The following is a 24,852-nucleotide window of genomic DNA, read 5'->3' as shown; positions in this document are numbered from 1 at the left end:
ATTTTCCACGCATGTCTGTTAGTAGTTGAGCCACATTCTACAAACTGTATTGACTCTGGCCTGCTTCCATTTCCTGCCTGTTCTTTTAGGTAAAAGTACAGGAACATCTTGACGAAGCCTGTAATATCCAATATCCACTCTGGTATTCAGAATGTTATGGCCCCTGACAATGTTGTGCCTTAGTTTCTTTACTGATAAATTGGTGCTGACATCTTCCCTAGCCTTAAAATAGTTTTGAGCAGATTCAGTGGAGAATTCCACTTCATTATCTAAATTGCTTAGAGTGGGACAGGCCATTCTGTGCTGTAGAAATCTCTCCTATGCATCTAGCAGGTTTAGTGGCATCCTCACCCTCTGTTCACCAGGTGTCCCACCCCTCAGGTGTTGCACCCTTCCCAGCCTCCACACTCAGTTGTCTCCCAAGGGACAGAAGCATCCCTCTGCCCTCAGCAGAGCACCATTGCTGTGTATATAGGCAGGGTCTCTTTCCAGTTGAATGCAGGCGGTACCTGCCCACACTCTTGCTGTCACAGAGGAAGCTGACATCCTGCACAGTATGGGAATGCACTCTTGTGGTCAGCGGAAGAGCACACTGAACCTTGGGCTTGAACTTGAAAGAGTTTTTAAAAGTCTTCAGTGTCTGACATTACGACCTGTTGGTTCTTGCCAGTTGGGCTGACTCTGGGTAAAAAAATAGATCATGCCTCTTCCAGGAACCCAGCTTCTGACTGTGTGAAGGAGCCAACTGTTTTGAGAAATACCAGGAAATTGTAATCACAGTAAGTGGATCATGAAGGCAGGTCTTGATTTGTCAGGTGAGGATGAATTTTTGCAGTGTTTATTTGAGCTCTAATGTTCTCTTTAAGAGAGAGGCTGGGGGATGGAACAGGGTGGGGAGGGTGGAGTGACCTAGTTTTCCCTGGCTATGGTTTCTTAGCTGAGACTTAAGCTTTCTATTTAATAACTGGATTTAGGGAACAATTGTTTTATCCTATCGTGGCCGGGCTGGCAAGATGTATTGAGAACTCAGGACTGTGCCAGGAGGCAGAAGGTTCTGGAGTGTTGGCAAGAAAAGCCAGAGTCGGAGTAAAGGTCCTGTGGCAGCAGATATTCTCCTGTAGGACACCACATGATAGTCTCCATAGTCTGGGATATGTTGCTGTATTTTTGTCTTTGCTGTGATGAAATGCCTGGTAGAAGCACCTTAAGAACCTGAGGGTTTCTTATGGTCGGAAGTTCCAGAGCATCTGCACCTTGGTGGGGAAGATACGGATGTAGAGTATGTGCACCTTACAAACACGGGGAAGGTATGGATGCAGGACTGTGAGGCAGCATCCACAGTGAGGAGATAAGAGATGAATGCTGCCTGCTGCTTCTTTTTATTCAGTCCAGGACCACAGCTAATGAAATGAGCTACTCAGAGTTAGGGTGAGCTTTCTCACTTCCGTTAACTCAATCTAGAAAAATCCTCTCAGACATGCCTAAAGGTTTGCTTTCTAGGTGATTCGAGAGCCCATCAAGTTGACAGACAATACTAACCATCACAATTACCTTATGTGACAAAAGAGATTTTCGTGAGGAAACAAATTTAAGGACCATGGGTGGAGAGGGCACCCAAAGTTATCCAGCTGAACCCGTCTTATTGTATGAGTTTGGTGGAAGAGGCCTCTTCAGCTGTGAATGAGGGAGTTGTACCTACTTACTGGCCACAGTTAGAGAGATACTGTTAGCATTCTGTCTAAGCTCCACCCCCACAGTTACCCGGCAACAACCAGGTATGCTCTTCCCCACAACAGATACTGTGTTGCTAGTTTTAATAAGGAGAAAAGGGGTCAACTGCCAAGGGATTCAGAAAGCAGGTGGAAGCTGGAAAAGATGGATGAATGCCCCTCTGGAGGACTCAAGGAGACATATGACTTCACTGCAGAGGTAGCAGGAGTCTAATCTGCTATTCAGCAGAGCTCTGAGATAAATCTGTGTTAAGCTTCTGTGTTTGGGGTAATGGTTACAGTAGCTGAAGGGAACTCATACAGCTCTCAAAGGTCTTCATAGGTCATAACAAACAAGTAGAAATCCTACGTTGGATATTCACAAGCAAGCATGGCCGCACAACACTGCTTCCTTGTTTTACACATTAACTCTGGATCTGCAAGATCTGAGCATATGCAGAGCCATGTTTGTTCCAGCCATATTATAGGCTTGCACACAGAGGCTTATAATTCTGACCAGAAAGTTACAGGGATCACTTGGAAGAATATTCTGCTTCTTATAACACCAGGATCCACGCATATATATTCCAGTTTGTTCTTTCATGGGATAAAAGTGAATGTAAGAATTTATAAGGGCAATTTTGTCTCCCATGCCTTTAAGCACCAGGGTTGAGGCAAGTGTGCATATTTCCTGATCTTTCCGAGCAGCTCTGAGGTAGAGCACTGTGGCCTGCTCTAGAACAGCACTGAGACCTTCCAGAAAGCACAGCAAAAACACTCAGAAGGGAGTGGGAGCCCAGGATTCTCTGATTCTCTTGATTCACTCCAGACATCTCCATTTCAATGGCGGCAACTTCTACTTCCTAATTTGCACCTTTACCTCAAGCTTCAGTGGAGGATTGCTGCCTTCACTGGTGATCCTCAGAATGCTGTGAATGCTTGGCCAGGGGCTGTGGGACCTAACAACTTCATCCTTACCGCTTGCACCTCACCAGCTTCCAAGGACATGAGCCTGGATAGGAGATTGCCACCCTTATAATAAGTTTTCAGTTGAAGCGACAAGCTGTGTGAACCTGTTCCCGTTCTGGCTTTCTCTATGTTGTTCCACCTCCTCAGACCTCTGATCAGACTCAATACCATTGATAATGGCTTGGCTGCTTTGCCTAGGTGGGACCAGAGCCCCAGCCTCACTCAGGCTTAGCAAGTGCCACGGCAGGTCATTGCTGGGCCTCTGGTTAAATTACCAGTAGGAATTCCTTAGCTGGGTATAGAAGCCCTTTCTTGAAGTACACTAGGTACACAGGGGGCCTAAAGGCTGGGAGAGAGAGGGGCACTGGCTTTTCTGCTGGAATACCTGAGTGTCTCCCCCATGAGCTTCTCTTTCTCTCAATCTTCTCTCCCTAGAGCGCCTCTGCCTCTCCATCTACATGATGACAACTAGAACTCTCATGAGTACCCAAGGATTCTGACTCATGACTGAAGCTGCCTTGTTCTCAAATCTAGATCCTCAGAGAAGAATGTTTTGTTCCAGTATAGGACAAATGTTCACTGTCTCAGCCAACTATGATTGGCATGGTTTTTGTCAAGGGTCCATCTTTAGAATGTTTGTCCTTGTCCAAGGTGTAGTGTCACCCTACCTTAAATACTTGCAACGAATGTGTCATGTGGAAGGGATCTCTCAACAAAAGATAGAGATGACCACTCAGCGTTTTCATACTCCTCTCATTAAAGAGCATTTATCTGAGGCCACTCTTAATTTTTGTACATCTTTGGATATTTGAATTTCTCATCTGTAGTACTGAACACAATGGATTGAGAGTCTGAGAAAAGTTCATTAAGATCTAAGTTTCATGCTTATTTTATATGTTTCTGTAAGTTCTGATACCCATTTTGAGATGATACGCCAGCCTCTGCTAGTGTTTGGAGAAAGGTGGACACTGTCATGTGACTGAGGACCGATGACTGTGTGTTTAAGATGGAAGCGTGTTTGGCTGAGAACTGCTTCTTAATAATGCCTAGCCTCATAATATTATAGACATAATTAAACTGGTCTCTCAGTATAAATGTATTTATGTCTATCTGTGCTTGTGTGTTGGTACAGGTATGTTTACCTGTATGACATATTAGTAGATGTGTATACCTCTCTTAAACCAATCCTAGTGCACAGAAAACACGTTGTAAGTACTGATGTTAGCGTCATTAATATTGCTGGGCTCCCATTTTCCAATCTTTCAGTTAAGTCTTTAGCCACAAAACTATAACATATCTGTTTTCCAAGGGTAGAATGTTTAAGTTTGTCTGATTATTTCTCTCTCTCTCTCTCTCTCTCTCTCTCTCTCTCTCTCTCTCTCTCTCTCTCTCTGTGTGTGTGTGTGTGTGTGTGTGTGTGAGAGAGAGAGAGAGAGAGAGAGAGAGAGAGAGTGTTAATTCAGTGTCTTGTGAGGCCAGAAGAAGGCATCAGATCCCCCAGAGCTGAAATTACAAGTGGTTGTGAGCTACTTGATGTGGGTGCTGGGAACTGAACTCAGGTCCCTGGTAATAACAGCATGGATTCCTAATGGCTGAGTCATCTCTAACCCTTTTTATTCTGTTTCTTGTCTCACCATGTGTTCTTTCATATTCTTTTTTCAAGTGTTTTTTTTTTTTAAATTTTTTTGAAAGGAAATAGTGACAAGCTCTTTTTTTTTTTTTTTTTTTTTTTTTTTTTTGTCTAAGAATGCCTGCATTTCATACTCACTCTTGAAATATGATGATTTTCCCGTTGATATTGTTCTCTTAATCCGTTGAACACAGTTTTATCTCCTGGTTTAAATACTATTCTTGAGTAATGTGCTGTCAATTTGTTTCCATTGGTTTGTACTTTTTTTTTTTTAACTTCCTGACTGCTTGGGTGTAATCTTTGATACTTTATAGATTGACTAGGTGTAGGTGGCGTGGGAAACAATGATCCTCACTTCATAATAAAAGTGCTCTCGGGAACTCAGAGTAGCAAGAGCCACACAGATTTATTTTCAGTCCTACAAAAGCCAAGCACCAGCCTGGTCTAAAGGCAAAAATGGCTGGTGCTGGGATTTGGCTCATAGCAGTGATTTTTATATTCCTAATCTCATTTCTCTGCCCCTGAGTTCTTCCTTGGCTGAGTTCTTCAGGGAGGCACAACCTTGCTGGTATTCAGCACTGCCCCTCCTCCCCCAAACTCTCTATCCTGTTGGCTCAGGGCACAATGTCATATCTAATATATATCTTAGGGCTTGAGATCCCCCCTCTTTCTGATACATGTAGCAGACTGCCTGTAGCCTAGGACAACTGAGGGTACCTATGCCAGCAGGTGCCAGCTGCCAGGTAGGGAAGAGATGGTCCTGGTGCCTCATGCTTCTCTACAATCCAATAATGATCTATGAATGGACTCTATACTAAACATGGACCATAATGATTTATTTCTTAGAGTGGAGATGAATTTCTTTTTATTGTTTATTGTTCCTTGTAAGGCTGTGGATTCACAGAGTTTACCAGGTTCTCTCCATGTCCTCCCCAGTATTGTTCTCTCTTTAGTCTGTTTGACCTCTCTGTGGAACTCTCATGGAGCAGGACATGGTTCTTTCATAGCTGTCTTCTCCTTTAGTTTTCCATCTCTTGGTTTTTGAGTGTTGTGTTCTTAGTAACTTTTTAACTTTGTGACTATTTGTTAATTCTCTCTTTGGCAGTTTCTATCCAGCACTTTCAATTTATCCACCTATTTAATTCCAGAGCATTTTTTGTTTATAAAAGCTGTGCACACTCTTCATGTCTAGCTGCTTATTTTATACTAACCTGTTTCCTTTTGGTGTTTTTATTTCATATTTTGTTTTTTAAAAAAATATGTCATGTATAAAAATGGCTATAAATAGGAATTCTATAACCAGGCTATTGGGGTGGTTTTTTTTTTTGTTTTTTTTTTTTTTTTTTTTTTTTTTTTTTTTTTTTTTTTTTTTTGAGTCTAATGTTCTACAACCTCGACCTCCTGGTACATCTATAGTTCAGAATATAACACCTATGCCATTTGGTTGTCATAAAGAAAAATGAGTTAATATTTGCAAAGTGCTTAGGAAGATATCTGTCACGTGCAGATAAACAGCCTTAGAATTGGCTCGTCCACTAGAAAATCTTACTTTGGGTTTTGACTTTTCACGGGTGTGACACTCTGTCACCATGCTGGCTGTAGCAGTGAATGAGCCATGCCTGTCAATCACACATGCCCATATAACTGCAAGACGACGGTGTGCTGGGTCATTAAGATCTGATGCTCAGTAGGTTAGGTGGAGATACACACACACACACACACACACACACACACTTACTTACTTTCAGCTTATGGTATAGTCAACTCATTACTAGGACATGGCCCTACTGAAAGTTGAGGAGGTACTTAGCAAGTGACAGTCCCAAGCTCCCAAATTCTCCTGGGCCTGGATTTGTTGCATTCTAATTCTGGTACCTTTTTCTCATGGAGAGTATTTTCAGGTTAACTAATGGGACTTTAGAATTGTCCTTACTGACTCCCTGTCATCAAGAGAATCCGCCAAGGTCCTAAAAGAAAGACTAGTCTATAGAGACAATTTGTAGCACCTCTGCTGGGAGCCAAGTAGACTCCTCTTAAATATTTTCACTCCCTTCCAGAGTCTTGGGTGGGGTAGAGAGGGTGGGGGTGTGGGAAGGGTGGGGGGTATGGGTTGTGTTTCAAGTTCAACAAGGCTTTTGATGTTCCTTCCTATCATTATACGTATTTCCCTAAAAACAATCTTGGCTCATTAATTTTTTTCTTTCAGCTTTTATCCTGCAGATCCCTACAGCTTTCTCTTATTTACTTACTTGCAAACTCACTGGTAACATAAAACCTTTGTTTATCTTACCATGACCAGAAACCGGCTGACTTGTAGCGAAGACTCTGTACTAGAATGTTACAATGTGTTTTGACTCCCTCCTCCGTGGTCCAACTTATTTTGAGAACCTGATCGAAAGGAAGGCTGCGAGGAAGCAAGCTAGTGTCTTTCAGGTTATTTCCTTACAAATGAGGGAGCTGCCAGAGGTGAGGAAGGTCAGCCCAGCCTCGGCCGCCTCCTGTGGTCTAGAGGTCTCTGACCCCAGTTCTTCTTTGCTTGGACTGCATAGCTTTGAGTCAAGCTTGCATGTCAAGGTTGTTTGGTGATGTGGAATAATCCCTCTGAGGGAAGCGGAAATAAACCACAAAAGCCATGTGCTTGTCAGGGAGATTGGGAAACCAGGATTTTGCAGCTCCAGTCTCCCATGAGGGTGGCTTCTCATAATGGATGTGCCTGGCATAAAAGAAAAAAATATGCAGTATTTTATGTCAGGTACAGACTGTTTTCTCTCACTCACTTGCCCTGCATCCTCCGTTTGGCTGATCCAGGGGGTTTCATCCTTCTTCTCTCTACTCCCTGGTTATAGTACTCCGTCACACTCTTGAACATTCTGTTCACCTCTCTGTCTTCCGTGTTAACTTTCAAAACCCTTGAATGAAAGGATCATGTGTAGTTTAGCTGTGCACCCTCAGAGACTAGGATACTTCTATTAGGGTGGCTGAAAGGTCTGGGAGTATGTTCTACAATCCATATGGCTTTAGCCTTTAAAATGCTCTGTATTCAAATTTAATTATTCAGCAAGTAAGTTGAAATAGCAGTGACATATAATAAAATAACTATAAGAATTCTTGATATTTAAAAAAGCAGGTAAGCAGGAGGTAGCCTGGTCATGTGACTCTAGCAAAGTTAGCATCTCTTCCCAGCATAGGCTAGGGGAGGGGAGTTTAGATCTCAGAAGACAGTGTAGCAGCCTCTGTCCTGGCTGGGTTTCTGGTGGTGGAGCCAGACAGAGTCTGATATATTTTAGAAAGATATAGGCAGTAAATTGGCAAACTCTACAAGAGGCTGAACATGGGGGTGAGAGGTGGGGATGGGGGTGGTAGGTGGTGTGTGTGTGTGTGTCTGGGGGGCTGGGGGGCTGGGGAGCTGGGGGGTTGGGGGGCTGGGGGCTGGGGGGCTGGGGTGGGGAATGGGATGTGTGCATGGTTATCATGCTGTTGTTTGGTTTCCTGATGAATGAGAAGGCCTCTGCTAGGTTACCATGTTGTAGTGCCTTCTGCCAACAAGAATGTGCTTGTTGGGTAAGTGCTCTACCACCAAATCACATACAATCCCAGAGTTTTGAATACTTTTTATTTTAGGACAGAGTCTCACTAAAGTGCCCAGGCTGACCTGAAACATTTCGTTCTTCTGCTTTCAGCCTCTTGAGGAGCTGGGATTACCATAGGCCCAGCCTGTCTTCTCTGGAGAACTTACTAAATTTCCTTTCTGCCTCCATCCTGTTTATGTTCTTTGACTGAGAGTTTCCTAAATTCATTCCTTTAGTCTCCCTAGGACAGAGCTCTGCCTCCTAAGCCTGCCTTGCTGGTTTGGGTAGACATTAGCTGTTTGAGACGCAGTCAGCAGGCAAAAGGGGGGTTCATGTTGGAAATGATTAAGTATAGAACAGATTGCTGCTTGGGGTGAGGGTAATTTTACAGGCAGATGTGAGCTGTTGCTCAGGGCCTTCACAAGGGGCCTTGCTTACTGCTGTCTTATTTTGTGTTCCTGGGCGCAGCCTGGAATGCTTGGAGCTGTCATTACTGGGGTTTGGGGTGGGAAACTATTGTTTGATGGAGTCTGGCTTCTAGCACGTTTTGGACTACAAGGTGTTGGGGAGGCGGGGTCCTGTGAGCCTTTCCCCTGTCCTTGCTAGAATTTTGACTGGTTTGATCTTGTGCTGGTGACTGTGTGCTGTGACTTCATGAGTCCAGCAGCTATGCCCTGTCCAGAAGACACTTCAACTCTTCCCCATTCTCTGGCTATTCCATCCCATTTTGCTTGCTCTTGGATGATACAGATGTCATCCACTGAGGGTAGAACACCCAGAGTGACTGATTCTCAGCACTCTGACCAGGGATGAGTCTGTATTAACCTTTACTTATTCCAAAAACAGAAACTTCCCCGACTATGGTTGAGAGTAGCACAAGCTAATGGGCCAAACCATAAATATCTAGGAAGCTGTCTGATGGCATGGCTGCTTAAAGTAGCAACAGTAGTAGGTTCCTCCCCAACCATGGGCCTGTGACCTAGTTTATAGTACCAGGCAGGGGTGCTGTCCTATAAAGGAGGTCTCAGATACAATCAGAAAGCAGTGGTTAGCCCCATAAATAGTCTCACCACTACTACGCTGGAGTGTACATCTTGCCTGGCAAGTTAGCATGCATGGTCCCGTGCTAGGTATGACCACTGCTGTCTTTTTCCCTCAGTGGCACTCATAGCACCTTCTGGCACGATGATAACTTGCCAGCATAGAATAACTTCCTTCCCATTAGGTTCAAGACTGGTTTCTCTATGTTTGCAATTAAACTGTGCGCTACCTTCATCAAGAGTATCTTATCATCAAGTTGTAATGGGCAACCAAGAGCAATGACACAAAAGAGTCTATGTTGTCCTCCGGGACCTCCCTGAGAAGCAGGGTTTGATCCAGTCCTGGAGAAAGCATACCCTTTCTTACTCCCACACATCTGAGTGGAAAGGGTAAATATTTTAAAGCATGTAACCCCAGCGATGTTTCATTTTTTTTTCCTAGGAGTGACTGGGTGACATCCTATAAAGTCATGGTGAGCAATGACAGCCACACATGGGTTACTGTGAAGAATGGATCTGGCGACATGGTGAGTCCCCTCTCCCCTCTTTACACATGCCATTGGTGCCTGGCCATGGGGCTTTGTCCTTCCCTGGGGAGGTTTACCAATTCTGTGTAAACTCAAACCAACCAGGAACGTCTGATGGATAATGACCTCCTTTTCATATTCTGAAGCCCAACCTCAAGTGGCCCACAGCTGAGATTGATGCAGAATTACATCATTCAGCATCATTCTTCATCATTCTGCATCTGCATGACACAGAATTCTATATTCATTCTGTCTTAGTTAGGGTATTATTGCTGTGAAGAGACACCATGACCATGACAACTCTTATAAGGGAAAACATTTATTTGGGGCTGGCTTACAGTTTAGGTTTGGTCCATTATCATCATGGCGGGGAAACATGGTGGTGTGTAGGGGCAGACTTGATGCTGGAGGAGCTGAGAGTTCTACATCTTGATCCTCAGGTAGCAGAAGAGAGGTGACTTAAACTTCTGAGACCTCAAAGCCCATTCCCACAGTGACACACTTTTGCCTACAAAGCCACACCTCTTAATATTACCACTTCCTATGAGCCAAGCATGAGTTATGGGACCCATTTCTATTCAAACCACCACACATTTCAACAGAAGTACATTTGGGATGCAGCCTCTGATCCAGTTTACAAGTTAGCAAGTTGCAGCTGGGGACCCTTGCAGCTGTAATACCTGAGAGCCCTAACTTTTCTAGCCACCTTGCATGATTAGCTTCAGCATAGGGGTTTTGTTACTCTCAAATTTAGATTCTCAAGTGCCATTCCCAGTGTGGCATCCAGCATCTTACCCACTGACTGCAGCCCCCTCTCCTTCTACCTTCTGGCTGATTGTTACATCAACAGTCCTGTTTGCACCAGCAGAACAGAGCCAGCTGGTCTTCTACCTATGAAGCCCACTGCTGGGCTTCTCCATTAATGTTTTTACCTGAGAACTTCACCCCATTCCTAACCGTCTAAGTAGCTTTCTGTCAGGCCAAACAGAACCTCTCCCTGCTCCAAACCTTGGCCTGGTCTACTTCCCTTTAAAAGCCCGAGCTCTAGAGCATTCTTTTGCCCTCATTATAGACTGAGATACAGGGCTCCCTGAGGCAGAGTACAGGGGTGATTTCTTCCTTTTTACCTTGATTCCCAGCATGCATATGTACTGCTTGATAGGACTCCAAGGAATGAGTGAGTTGCTGGCTGTCTTACCTTTGAGGATGAAGATTTTAAAATGCTTCCTCTTTCCCCTTGAGTGTCAATAGATATTTGAAGGAAACAGTGAGAAGGAGATTCCTGTGCTCAATGAGCTGCCAGTCCCCATGGTGGCCCGTTACATTCGCATAAACCCTCAGTCCTGGTTTGATAATGGGAGTATCTGCATGAGAATGGAGATCCTGGGCTGCCCACTGCCAGGTGAGTTTGCCCCCTGCACTTCCGGCAAAGCTGTTTCCTAATGAAAGACAACTGCCTCCCAAAGATGAATCAAAATAAACTGAGCCACCATTTTCCTGTGCCTGCTGTTATCACACAGGTTACTCAAAAAAGAAAAAAAAAAAAAAAAAAAAAAAAAAAAAAAAAAAAAAAGAAAGAAAGAAAGAAAGAAAGAAAAGAAAAGAAAAACAACTTTTCATAATCCCAATGCAGAAACACAAACGTTGGTGGCACCAGGCTCTCTTGCCAAGTGTGGTTTTGCCTGTTGTAATTTTAAGATGATGTTTATGTATGTCAGGGTTGACAGATCACTCGCTCAGAAGTGAGAAAAAAGCATCTAGCTGTCAGCTAGGGATGTAACTTTGTGGGGAATCATATGCAAATGTGCAAAGCTAGATTCAGTTCTCAGTGCTATAGAATATGTTTGCCCTCAAGACATGTAGCTGTTCCCAGCATGCTCACTGTATTGAGTGCAAAGGTAGGGCAGGAGGTGGAAGAAACTTGACCATGATCATTTGTAGTTGCTGTCTAGAGAGCTTGGATGCCTGTGTCTTCACTGAATGAATGCTTGTTCCTTCTGCTCTTATGGGCCATTCACATGATGGCATTTGGGCTAACTTTTGGATACAAATGGAGATTCACACGTACCTTCTAGATACTGTTAGTATCTGCTCCAGAAAGGTTAGATAGGCTGGCTTTTCAGAAGGTATTGGATAATGTTACTGTAGACCCATGGAAAAGGCATCTTTCTCCTGATGAGACAGCTCTAGGAAAGCAACTGGCCCTAAACCCACCCCTTAGCACCTGTCAGAACCTGCAGGAATATCACATTCTTGTCTTCCCCCAATCAGGTTATAAGGAACAGGACCAGAAGCATGGTTCATCTCGCCCAGATTTCTCCCCAAAGTATATTCACTCTCAGGCTCATAGAATAAGCTGGAGCATCATGGGCTGTGGGTCCCCAGTCCTGCCCAGCCCTTCTAGAGACAATCCACCACCAGTGCTGCTTCTGTCTCAGTACTCAGCCCAGCTCTGCCATGCGCTTCCACTTGCTGTGTTTTCAAAGCATGTTTAACATTACATTACTGCTTCTCTTGCAGTCCTATAATATGTATAAGATGGCTTTGCCAACTGTAGGTTTTTAGATTATGTATCCTCCATAGGTAAGAAAGTCAGCTCTGTCTATCCACATAATGATTCTCATAGCAGACACACACACACACACACACACACACACACACACACACACATTTACATTTTAGATTTGTTTGTACTTATTAGCTTGTAATTTTTTTCATGTCATAAAAATTATTGGAGCCTGTCCTGATTAGCTTTGATTGTCAACTTGACACAACATAGAGCCACTGAAGAAGAGTCTTCACTTTTTAGGTTTCCTGGATGAGGGTGGTCTGTGGGGGATTTTCTTGATCATTAACTGATATAGGAGGGCTCTGCCCTCTGTGGGCAGCACCATTCCCTAGGCTGCATAGGAAAGCTAGCTAAGTACAAGCCAGAGAGTTAGGAAATATGCTGCATCCTCTATAGTCCCTGCTATATCTCCTTGGCTGTGAGTGGGTTCCTGGTCAGGGATAATATTGCATAGAATAGCAAGCCCTACCTTCAAATTTCTGCCATGGATTTCCCATACAATGAACTGTGATCTGTAAGCTGGAAAAAAAAGTTCTTTGCTCCCATAAATTGCTTTTGGTCACATTGACAGAAAGAAACCAGGAAAGGGCATCTGTGAGTACTTTCTCTCCTGGTCTGTGGACAAAATCTTACTCCTTTAACTGGCCTGTGGTAGCTGGAAATTCAGTAGTCAGAATTTTGACTCTATAAACAATCTTGCAGTTAGTTGTCTTATTTTTCTGTCAATGGTGTGTGTGTGTGTGTGTGTGTGTGTGTGTGTGTGTGTGTCCATCCATCCCTGTGGCTACAGTTGTTGCTTGAACTTGGTTGTAACAAGTGGAATTGCAGGGACAGAGGCTGTGCATATTTCTGAGGTTGATAAGGAGAGCTCATCAGAACACACTTCTTTGGGATTTGAGTCTCCTTTCATAGCTGGTTTCTGCTACAGCCCTACATCCAGCCTGCTGCTATCCAGAAACTTCTGGGCTCATGGTGCTCAGGATATCTGCCAGCACAAATCTTGGCCAGCATCATCTGTAAGGAGGCTCTGTCTCCTTTCCTCCAGGTCAGGACCCTTACTTAGCACTCCCCCACTTTTTTTTTTTTTTTTTTTTTTTTTAAAGGGTGGAGCCATGGCTTCACATGACAGGAATTCATGTGTCATTAGGAGAAGGTACAGGGCACCTTGAGTAAGTACCATGAAGTAATTATTTCTCTGTTAGGTTGTTTTTGGTGGGCATTTGAAACATTACAGAAATGGAAGAACTGTGAACCCTGGGTGATTTTAAGTGTGAACATAGTATTGATCTGGTTTCTACCTGATAAATATGTAGGTTCATTTTTTAAAGCCAAATTTATTTTTTAAAAGGTTTTAATATAAATCTATACACAAGTGTAGATAGATAGATCATAGATAGATAGATAGATAGATAGATAGATCAGATAGATAGATGATAGACGTGTTTGAAAAGGAGGGTTGTACACACCCCAGTAAGCACAATCTTCTTCATTTTAATGTCTTAACAATAGCTATCTATGTAGTTTTGGTGGCCTCTGGTGTTACAATGGTCACAAGATTTGAGAGATTAAAAAGAATATTTTAATATACTATTTTTTCTTGGTTTTGTTGAAGAGAATATTTATCCTTTATGTCATAGGAAAGGAGACCTGCTTCCTGTACTTGAGTCATTAGATCATGTGACACATTAGATCATATGTCTTGATCTGCCTGAGACCAGACAGGACAGTCCTAGGAAAATCAGCACTGGTTGGCCATTGCTGTATAGAATGTTACTAGTGGCACAGAGTCTTCTTTGCAGGTGGTTGGTTTATTTTTATTTTTTTTTTATTTTATTGATATCAAAAAAAATTCAGAAGCTAGACATGGTAGCACCTGCCTGTGATCCCAGTGTTCCAGAAACTGAGGCAGGAAGATTACCACAGAATTAAAGCCAACCTGATCTACATAGTAAATTCTAGGACAGACTGAGCTATAGAGAGAGACTCTGTTTTAAATTAACAAAACAAAGTAAAACAAAAAGATTTTAAGAATAGACACAGAAGGGCCTTTGGGGACAATTTATTAGATCTAGAAAGAGAAAGAGCACCCTGACATCATGCTCAAGGTGTTGGGGAAGGAAGGTAATAGAAAGTCACTCTTACTAGAGCACAGGTGAAAGCTACACCTTGGAGAGCTGAGAGGGCACTCTAGGAAGTGGGAGGAGCTATGTGTGTAGGACCTTTGTTCTTTGTAGCTTTTACTGAAGAAAGTGTAAAATGGCCCTTGTCTCAGGTTCTGTAAGCCTTGGGTGTGACAGCAGTGTTCCACTCTTTCGAGCCTATCAAGGTGGAAGTGTGTGTGTGTGCGTGTGCGTGTGTGTGTGTGTGTGTGTGTATGCGTGTGTGCATGTGTGCTCGACTTCAGAGTCTACCAGAGGAGAATGCTGTGTGTGCTATTCTGTCATTCTCTATTCCATAGAGACAGAATCTAGCTCAGGCCTTGGAGTGAGGTTGGTAGCAGGAAAGACTCAGTGGCCCTAAGGAGGAATTATTCAATTTTAATATTTGTGGCTTCATCTTGTCTACCCATCAACTAAGACTGGTTCTGTGTCTTAGAATTCTGGAAGGAGTAATAACTAACTACTGTCACCTACAACAACTGCAAGCTACTTACTGTTGCTAGCTTACCTGTTAGTTATGTTTAAAGCCCCATGTAGTTGGTTGCCTTTAACGTTAGGAGTAGTGATAGGTAGCATGTGGCTCTTCTCACTCTTATAGAAGGCCAGTTTGTGAACAGGAATCTCAGGCTGCTTAGAGATCTTCATTACAACATTTTAAATCTGGGCTTCCTGGTCTGCATCTCATTAAGGGGGGGATGCCTCTTCTCCCCTTCTTTTCTTATCCCCTGGTGAGTCTTGTTTTTCCTTTTGGCTTCAGTTTGTTTCTTTCTTAGGACATAAAACAAAATGTTCTCTCTAGAGAAGGAAGGGTCTTGCCTCAATGGAATCCAACATGGGAGGTACCTGGTAACCACTTTTATAAAAGGGTCAATGACCTCTCACCATGACAAGAGTAATGGGCATTGTCTACCATTGGTAGCTGGAGCGATGGCTCCGTTGTTAAGAGTACTGACTGCTCTTCCAGAGGTCCTGAGTTCGCTTCCCAGCAACCACATGGTGGCTCACAACCATCTGTAATGGAATCCAATGTCTTCTGGTGTGTGTGAAGATAGTGACAGTGTACCCATATGCATTAAGTAAATAAATAAATAAATAAATAAATAAATAAATAAATAAATAATTTTTAAAAATGACCACTGATAACATGCATTGTCCCAGAGGAATGTGAATATTGCCCTTCACATGTCCCCAACAGTGCTAGGGCAGCAGATGTCTACAGAGTCCTCCCCTTCTCTTTCTTCTTGCCTAGTATCCCTGTGAGACCACACAGCAGACGGGGTGACTCAGGAAGCAGAATTAGTAGGCTGGTATGTTGAGAAGAGAGGGTTGGACTAAGTTAATGAAGTGAGTAGGCTTTTAGGTGCTGTGCCTGGAGTTTTCTCTCCCTGTAGGTAAGGAGTCCCCCCCAAGGAATCACTGGGTTTTAGTACAAAGGATCTTGAAAATTAACCACATGAAAAGAGGCAGGAAGCTGGCTTGCCAGTGCTCCATCTGTGGAATAAAGGCACAGAGATGGAATCAGCCATTCAGGACTTCTGCTTCAAATGCCAGAAGTCCTACTCAGATTCATTTAAGGAGAATTTGGCTGACAAATGAAAATTGCAGGGGTGGGTGTGACAGGCTTTAGGCAGGGGTGCGGCTAATATCTCAGGGGCTTCTTGCTGTGGTCAGGAATGGAGCCTCTTGCAGACTGACAGGTTGTCACTAGCACTCCAGTTCCTTCCACCTGAGTGACCCCAGAAGGAGATGTTCCTAAGGTGCTGATGTCATTAGAGTAATTAGGATCAGAACCTGGGCCCTGGGAGCCCTAATGAGCTAGGCTCAGAAACCCATGCTCAGTCATCCTGTTAAAGAGACAAGGCACAGTAGAATGCAGAGAGAGGAGCTCTATGTGGTCTCACTGGAAAACAAACAGTGAGGTGCAGTGAACCCCCAAGTCCATCTACGGGTCCTGACTTGAGGTTTAGGTTTAAATAGAGGGTGGGACTTACACATCACTTTGAACATTTCTGATCAAGATGTATCACTGTGTAAACTCCAGTCTCTGGTGCGAGGTGGTCCGAACTGGGTGCTCCTTTGGGAGGAGAGTGCCTCCTCTGGCTGGCACAGGGCTTCCACCTTGTACCTTTCCTAGCTTGAAATTCCTGGAGAGAATTCACTTCCTTGAGGACCATTGTTGCAATGTTCAGAGAGCCAAAGGGCACACATTACCATTGCTTCCTTTTGGAGATCTTGGTCCCAGTGGGGATTGCTGAACTGAGAGCATGGCTTTTGTCCCATGATTGTCTCTGACCTAGTGACTAGCTGAACTGTGCAAATGAGTTCACGGCCTGGACCTGGGTCACAGGCTTACACCTGGGCACATGGGGCAAGACAACTCTGAACCACATGAAATAGGTGCCAACGGGAGAAAGGGACTCTTGTAACATAAGGAAGCCAGAGATAGAAGCAGATGGCTGACAGGCTAACTGTGTTCTCTGAGTTCAATTTTACTTTTAAAATTGAGAGATGGACTCTTAAGAAATTCTCAATAAAACGTTGTTAATAAAAAAACAGAGAGCGAGAGAGAGAGAGAGAAAAAGAGAGAGAGAGAGAAAGAAAGAGAGAGAGAGAAATGAAGAAGTATTTATTAAATATGGAAGACTCAGCATCATGAAAGATATTGGCATATTGATACAGTTCTGTCTTATCCTGGATCCTTTCAATATACTGACTAGTCTCCAGGAAGGAAGAATATTTCCTAATCAAGAAATCTTTTGTACCTAGAGCTCTGAGCTTTTTCTTCAGCTCCCTTTCACAGTCTTGAAGGCATTACTGGTGTTTGAGGAAAAGGGGGCTTTCAAATCCTCCGTAAAGATACCCCTGAGGCAGAGGATGAACGCTGAATAGCTCTTAGAAAACAGCATGTTGAACTCTGTCTCAATAAATGGCAAAACCAGAAAGTGTTGCTCTTATCTTGGCTTTGGAACCCGTGGCCCTGGAAAGCTCTTTCCAAAGGCATGCGCAGCCCTGTGAGAAATAAATGGGGCCTTGGCAGAGCCCAGATGGCCTTGCCTGGACTAAATGCCTATTTTCCTTCTGCAAGCTACCGCCTCACATGACAGTTACTTGTTTCTGACAGCATTGCTAGGTCTCTCATGAAGATGTGACACTATGCTTGGTGGCCGAGTCTCATATGACTCCTAATTTGTTGTACACGGCCTTGGTTTCTAAAGTGATTTGTTATAGATGCCAGAGGGCTAGCTGCTGTGGGTGTATGAAGCAGGTGCTGATTCCTCCTTCCTGCTTCTGTGATGTAGTCATGGCATGACGCTTCTCACACAGAGCCTGTGGAGGTATCTGGGATTGGTTATGATGTGGAATCTGATTTGGCAGGGCTGAGGTAGGTCTATTAGGTGGCTGGAGCACCTAGTCTGGGGACTTTGGTGGCACAGAGGGCTCTCTGCTGATCCTAACGTCCCAGGGGTCCTTCTGCTACCTGCCATCGCTCCTGCTTTCAGAATTGAGCCACTCGTGCGGAGCCCAAGCTGTTGTAGCCTTCTGAAGCTCTGAGTGCTCTTCACGTGGGGTCGGGTGGTAGCTGTGTTCTGACTGAGTCTTGGTGACTGAATTCTCTAGTGGGAAATGTCAGCATGATGACCAAGGCCTGAGTACCTTTGTCACCCTTCCTCAGATGAGGACATGGATGTCAAGGCAGGCCCAGAGTCCCTTCTTGTCAGTCTTGCTCATACTCTTCTTCCTCCTTGCCCTGTTTCTTCTGTATGGTTTTTATTTTGGAATAATATACACAACAAGTAGGAATTAAACAGAAAAGTCAGGTTAAGTAAAAAGAGGGCCAGGGAGAGCAGACCGTGCTCCCTGCGCCAGAGCCCCAGTCCTCAGGGTTACGTCTGTAACTGCATTCTGGTCATACCTCTGAGGCTGCTATGTCAGTAAGACTTTCATCTCTGTGACAAAATACTTGTCATAAACAACTTAAAAGGAGGAAAGATTGATTTTGGATCACAGCTCCAGAGGTTTCTGGAACATGGTTCTTGGCTCCATTGGCTGGGCCCATGGTGAGATGGAACACCATGGCTATGGAAATGTGGAGAATGCTCTTCCCCACACAGTAGGCTGGAAGGAGAGAGAGGAGGGGACTCGGGACCAGATGTAACCTTCAAAGGCACCCCCTAGTTCCTATATCTAGGCCCTGTCCACTGAATGTTCCACTTCATCTTAAAATATGTCACTAGCTAGGGATGTGAGCCTATAATCCCATCTCATATGGAAACTACAGCAGGTGCTTCTGGTTCTAAATGTCATAGAAGGATTGACTTCAGGGTTGGCTGACCAGGAGCTTCTGTTGTCATTGTGCCTCTGTGTCCTGCTGGTCACCAAGATTGTACTGGGACCAGTTTCTTCATGGTTAGGTGGCCACCACAGCATGCGGGCAGTGTTTCAGCATCGTTTGTCACTGTCTATTCCTCTGTGCCAAAGAGCTTTGCCTCCGCTGGCACAGTCGGAGCAACTGAGTGCTGTGACTTGCCCATGTGACTGGGGACATGAGAGTTCTAAGAGGCAGAAAGAGGGGATTCTCACATGCTGGGCTTCTGTTAGGAAGAATGACAAGAAATGCATCCCAGCTAAGAGATTAAGAATGGGCCCATGTTTCCTAATGTCTCCTAGCTTACCTGTGTGGGTTTGAACTTCCTATTTGTTTAGTACTGAAAGCGGCCCAGGCACACAGGCTATCCCTTCTACACATCTATCTCTTCTACTGCTTACTATAAGCCAACAAACAGGTGAAAAAATAAGGCACAGACTGTTCAAGTAGCTTGTCCGAGATCACACAGCGCCAAGAAGAGATCTAAGCGCGGGCCTTGTAACTGTTCACTCTTAATCACCAAACAGTTCCAACTCCCACATGCTCCCTGGGGACTTGGCTCTCTTGCCTCTGAGCCAGTGTTAGAAGTTCAGCTCTGTCTCTACTGTCACCAAATACACCAGGCTCCGGCCAGGGAGGCCATGGCTGACTGTGAGTGAATTCCAAACCATCTTTCTGTCCCTAGATCCTAATAACTATTATCATCGTCGTAATGAGATGACCACCACTGATGACCTGGATTTTAAGCACCACAACTATAAGGAAATGCGCCAGGTAAGACCAGAGTGTGGGGACTCAACATGACTTTTTCAAAGAGCAACGGGGCATGAGCCGATGAGTGAACCCCAAACGGGGCCTCCTTTGCTAGGAAAAGGCTGAAATGAGGCGCAAAGCTAGCTGTTTGTCACTGAAGTCCTAATTCCCAAAGCTTCTGTGTGTTTGAGCTGGGCCACTGGCTGAAGGAAGATAATGATTATGGACCTGAGGCTGAGAGGGCGCTCATGGTAAAACAGGAGGCCTTCTCATGGGTCTGCATGATTTTTAGCTTAATCTTGGTTGTCCATTAGAGCGATCTGGAAATATTTTTTATTGGTTATCTTATTTATTGACATTTCAAATGTTCTCCCTGTTTCCGGTTTCCTCTCTGAAAACCCCCATCCCATCCCCTCTCCCCTTTGACTCTATGAGAGTGCTCCCCCACCCTCCCACCCATTCCTGCCTCATCTCTCTAACATCCCCTTACACTTGGGTATTGAGCCTCCACAGGACCAAGGGCCTCCCCTCCCATGATGCCAGATACAGCAGTCCTCTGCTACGTATGTATCTGAAGCCATGGTTCCCCTCATGTGTACTCTTTGGTTGGTGGTTTAGTCCTTGGGAGCTCTGGGGGTTCCAGTTAGTTGATATTGTTGTTTTTCCTATGGAGTTGCAGTCCCCTTCAGCTCCTTCAGTTCTCCCCCTAACTCCTCCATTGGGGTCCCCATGCTCAGGTGGATGATTGGCTATGAGCATCCACATCTGTATTGTTCAGATGCTGGCAAATCCTTTCAGGGGACAGCTCTACTAGGCGCCTGCCAGCAAGCACTTCTTGGCATCAGCAATAGTGTAGGGGTTTGGTGCCTGCAGATGGTATGGATCCCTAGGTGGGGTGGTCTCTGCATGGCCTTTCCTTCGGTCTCTGTTCCATTTTTGTCCCTGCATTTCCTTTAGATAGGAATAATTCTGGATTAAAACCTTTGAGATGGGTGTGTGGCCCCTTCCCTCAACTGGGGGCCATGCCTAACTACTGGAGATGGTCTCTACATGTTCTATTTCCCCTTTGTTGGATATTTTGGCTTATGTCATCCTTGTTGGGTCCTGGGAACCTCTTGCTTCCCCGGCATGGCATCTGGGACTTTCTAGTGGCTACCCCCAGTTCCCCATCCCCCACTGCTACATCTGTTCAATTTCCTGGCCCTCTGTACTTCTCTCCTGTCTCTTCTCATACCTGATCCTGCCCCCCTTTTCCCTCCTCCTCTTTCCCTCCCATGTCCTTCCCTCCTTCTACCTCCTGTGATTATTTTGTTCCCCCCTTCTAAGTAGGATTGAAGCACCCACACTTTGATCTTTCTTCTTCTTAAGCTTCACATGGTCTATGAGTTATATTGTGGATATTCTGAACTTTTGGGATAATATCCACTTATCAGTGAGTACATACCATGTGTGACCTGGAAGATTTGTAAAATATCTATACATGAGCCACCTCAGACACAGTGAAGTGGAAATCTCAATGGAAGTGTTCTATCAGTTGTCTGTGCTTCTGTCTGCAGGCCTCAGAACTCGTGGTTACCATTGTTAGGAATCTGCGTCCAGGTAGTAGGAATTGGTGATCAAGTATGAGTTTTTCAGACTGACCCTGCTTCTTAGTAACTCTGAGCTGTGTCAGCCTGTGCATGCTGGGTGCAACACACCCCTGAAAAGGCCGAAAGGGCAGCACCTGAACCCAGTTCACTGTCTCTGAAGTCCTGTTCCTCATCCACACCCAGCATGTGTATGGCATGTTTCCTAGGTAGACAAATATCTGTTCCCCTCAGAAAGGGCACTAATGGTAGAATGTGATTTCACTGACATCCGACTTGCTAAACCGAAGAGTCTATTGGGCTTCCGTACAGAATATGAGTTAGGGGTTACTTACAGGAATGTAGGCAATGCTAAAACTGCTGCCCCAACAGAGAGTTTCAGCCCTGAATGAATAACCATGTCTTTATAGCTGCATAGGCAGACTCCTCCAACAGCTTCACTTAGCCTTCTGCTTTCTATATACTCTAGCTCCTTTGAGACAGGGCCACCTGCAGCTAGACTAGAATCACATTCATCTGACAGAGAGGTACAGGAGGAAATGGCTGGGCTCTCAGAGAACAGTCCAATGGCCCTGCTCCTTTTTCCTAGGAGTGGAGGTCAGTGGTCAATGGATTAGATCTTTTTTAAAATTAATTAATTTATTTATTTTAAACTCCAAATTTTATTCCCCTCCAGGTCCACCCTCTGACTGTTCCACATTCCATACCTCCTCCCCCCCACCCCCGTCTCCAGGAAGATGTCCTCACCCCCACCCCCACCCCCACCCCACCAGACCTCTAAACTCCCTGGGGCCTCCAGTCTCTTGGGGGATCTTGAGGGTATCTGGCAAGTAGTCATAGCTGCTCTGTTGAAGCCAGTAGTGGCTGGTATGTCAGAGGACAGCAGTCTACAACAGTGTGCTGCAAAGTATGTAAATGGATCGACAATTAAAGAATCCTTAGCTACTCAAGAATCTGACTAAAGATGATACGCAGAAACAGCCTCAGGATTACATTGGCAAGTAAGGACTCACCAAAGGCTAATTAATGCCCCTCAGAGGGAGGTCTTGTGGGCTGAGAGACAAAGCTGGCTGCGCAGAACAAAGGTAGGAGATGTTTCTGAGGTTATCAGACTGACCTTCAGTTTCATGGAGTGAGCATGCCAGGCTCGTCTCGATGTCATTTGACTTGAGATACGCACGGCTTCCAGACACCTGTCAGCACAGACATAGAAGTGGGATGTGCTAAAGAACTCCTCTTACTGTCTTGCTCTTCAAAAACAGAGATAATGTGCTTGGACTTGAGGTTTGTGACTCATGCCTGCTGCTCCACTTTCTCGGGGTATTTTTATGGCTCTGCCCACCATTCTGTCTTCGGGAGCTTCTGGTGGGTTAACATTAGTCTTGCTCGATGAGTGTCCCAAGCCCAGAAGTGAGACAAGTTTCAGTTCAGTTGGCACAATGAGCTTTAAGTGTATATAAAGTGAGCTGACTGCTCATAGTCCCTGCTACGGAGACCTTGCTATCCCACGTGCATCCCTGGGGTCCTCTGGGGAGAGCTAGCAGTATGTGTTTATACATGAGGTGACTATGATGACCACCGCTCAGGAGATGGCAGAGCTAAAAGGACTCAAGGTTACCAATGCATACACCCTGGGTCCCCTCTGAAGTCTTACAGCCCCAAATCACCGAGTTAGGAGTGTTTCTCAGTCCTAATTTAGTACTCGGCCCAAAAGCCACTGCTATGTAGATTGCTGGTTCTTGGGGCTGGATGAGAAGACAAAATTGCTAGCCTCTCCTTCAATGGAGTCTTCTAGGTGGCTGTAGAAATATTTCTACCTCAGAAAGGAGAGTTGGCTTAGTCTACTACTGAAAGAGACATTTATAGCCAACAATAAAATGAATGGCAGCAATAAGAAGGAACCAAAAAAAAAGGGGGGGGAGACAGCAATGAGAGTGTGGGTCACTTCCATGCAGCATATGTCTTTAGAGCACCGAGCTACATGGCTTATGTTCCAGGCAGAGGGAGGTGGCAAGAGGTGAGGAAGGCAGAGGAGAAGGTGAAGGCTAACCAAACATCCATACTTTGAGGCAGAGAGAATTGTGCCAAGAGAACATTGGAGGCATTCCTACTGTGTGTATTTATAACTTCCTGGTTAATTGTTTAAATATACATTTCTTCTATCTCCTTCACTTAGAATGATGGGGGTCGTGTCCCTGTCACTTATCACAAGTCTATAATATGAAATTTAGCATACATGTGCTTAATGTCATCATTACAGTCATGACAAATGGGATGGGGACAGACGAGTTGCTTGCTCGTGGCTGCGAGAAGCTTTGGCTATAGCTGGGACCAGTTGGTATCTGGATTGTTGGCTGACTTTAGCAGACAGAGAGGAAAGAAGATTGATTGTCTCTGTCCAAGCCAAGAGGTCGGCAAGAATAAAAGGGAGGGAGCAGGGGTATCAGGTGGGTGCTGGGAAAGAAGACAGGTCCTAAGTGAGCTGTATTCCGTCCCTCTGTGGAGGGAAGGCTAGTGGTCCCTGCCACAGCTCCTAGGAAAGGAACTTTTGGGATTGGGGTGTAAGAGAAGAGGCATTTCTGAGGAGGGTAGTTGACCTGAGCCAACTGTTAGGGTATATTTAAGGTAGGATGTGGCATGCTCTTGTTGAGGAATGAGTTGAGGTATAGAATTCCTAGGAAAGTATACCTTGTCTTTGGTTTGGGACCTGGTTTGGCCAGGCCCTGGATGTTCAGGAGCTGCAGAGTGGCTGCTGTTAAATATGGTGCAGGTAGATAGCAGTTAAGGAGGAAGCAGGAGTTGTAGAGCAGCTGGCTGGCACTACTGATGTAGGTGGTGGCGTGGGACTTTGGACTGTGGGGGAAGTGAGCTGAGCCTGCCCCCATGCTGTGTGGTCAGCCTGAGTGTGAGGATAGGTGGTGATGGTGGAAAGCCAGGCAAAGTAGCATGCCCAGCAGTCCAGATAACCAAAGTTCTGACCCATGGATGGTCTTTATGCTTTCTTTCTTTTCTTTCTATGGGGAATTCCATTTTCATTGGATTAGAGGTAGTTTCTGAAGAGGATGGAAGAAAACTTTTCATCTACTGCTTTAAATACTTTTTTTTTTTTTAAAAGAAACATTTCCATTCACTGACAAGCATCCTTATATCAACAGAACCCCAAGTCTAAAGACTCCTCCATAGCCTCACTGTGCTGGCGTGTCAGCAGTTTTCACCTCTTTCTTGTCTCAGTCTGATCACAGATTTACTAAAGTCCAGAGATCGAGTAATTTCTAAACAACAGAAGTTGATTTTTTTTTCATAGTTCTTAATATCGGTGGCCTACAATCAAGGCACCAGCAGATTCTGTGCCTAGTGAGGACTGCTCTCCATTTCTGACATGGTGCCTTGTTCCTGGGTCATCACGTGGAAGGTGGAAAGGCAAATAGCCTGGTTTCCTCCAGTCCTTTCATAAGGATACTCAGTCAACTGATAAGGGGAGAGCCTATGTAACTTAATCACTCCCCTGGAAAAGTCCCCACCCCTCCATATTATGGAATCAGACCCTGGATTCCACCTTATGAATTTGCAGAACACATTCACTCAGACTACAGGGATAGGTTTCAATCCCCAGTGCTTGAACTCCTGTTGACAGATTCTGCAAGGCTGTGACTAGAATATAGCTGTCTTTGCCCCATGCCTCTCAGAGATGGTTCCCCAGCATCAGCCCCCCTCCCACCTGCTGTCTCTGAAGCTGCCACATGAGCTGGTGAGTGAATGTACTGCGGTTTACCAGCCTTCTCCCTACTTTGAAGCATTTGGAAATCTCCCAACTTTTGACTGTGCCAAGGTAGGAAACATGCTACAACAAGTGTCATCATGCATATAATTTTAGCTTTCTTCATGGACAGTTTCCTTCAGATATATTACTGAAAATTGGATTACTAGAAAAGCATCTTGTTACTGTATCTTCTTCAGCAAAGGAGAGAAAGAGAG

General features: G+C 44.8%; 1 protein-coding gene across 1 annotated transcript in view; it reads left to right on the top strand.

Moving 5' to 3' along the window:
- Cpxm2 (carboxypeptidase X, M14 family member 2) overlaps positions 1-24,852 on the top strand; it is a 110,265-nt gene that overhangs the window by 64,422 nt on the left and 20,991 nt on the right. Inside the window, exons 5-7 of the mRNA XM_034523459.2 lie at positions 9,360-9,444; positions 10,696-10,846; positions 19,224-19,312. Of these exons, the coding sequence (XP_034379350.1) occupies positions 9,360-9,444; positions 10,696-10,846; positions 19,224-19,312 (325 nt within the window). The remainder of the gene's footprint in view (positions 1-9,359; positions 9,445-10,695; positions 10,847-19,223; positions 19,313-24,852) is intronic.

The sequence above is a fragment of the Arvicanthis niloticus genome, chromosome 1 (assembly GCF_011762505.2).
Source record: "Arvicanthis niloticus isolate mArvNil1 chromosome 1, mArvNil1.pat.X, whole genome shotgun sequence".
NCBI classification, from domain to species: domain Eukaryota; kingdom Metazoa; phylum Chordata; class Mammalia; order Rodentia; family Muridae; genus Arvicanthis; species Arvicanthis niloticus.
This window is presented reverse-complemented; position numbering and strand designations above follow the sequence as displayed.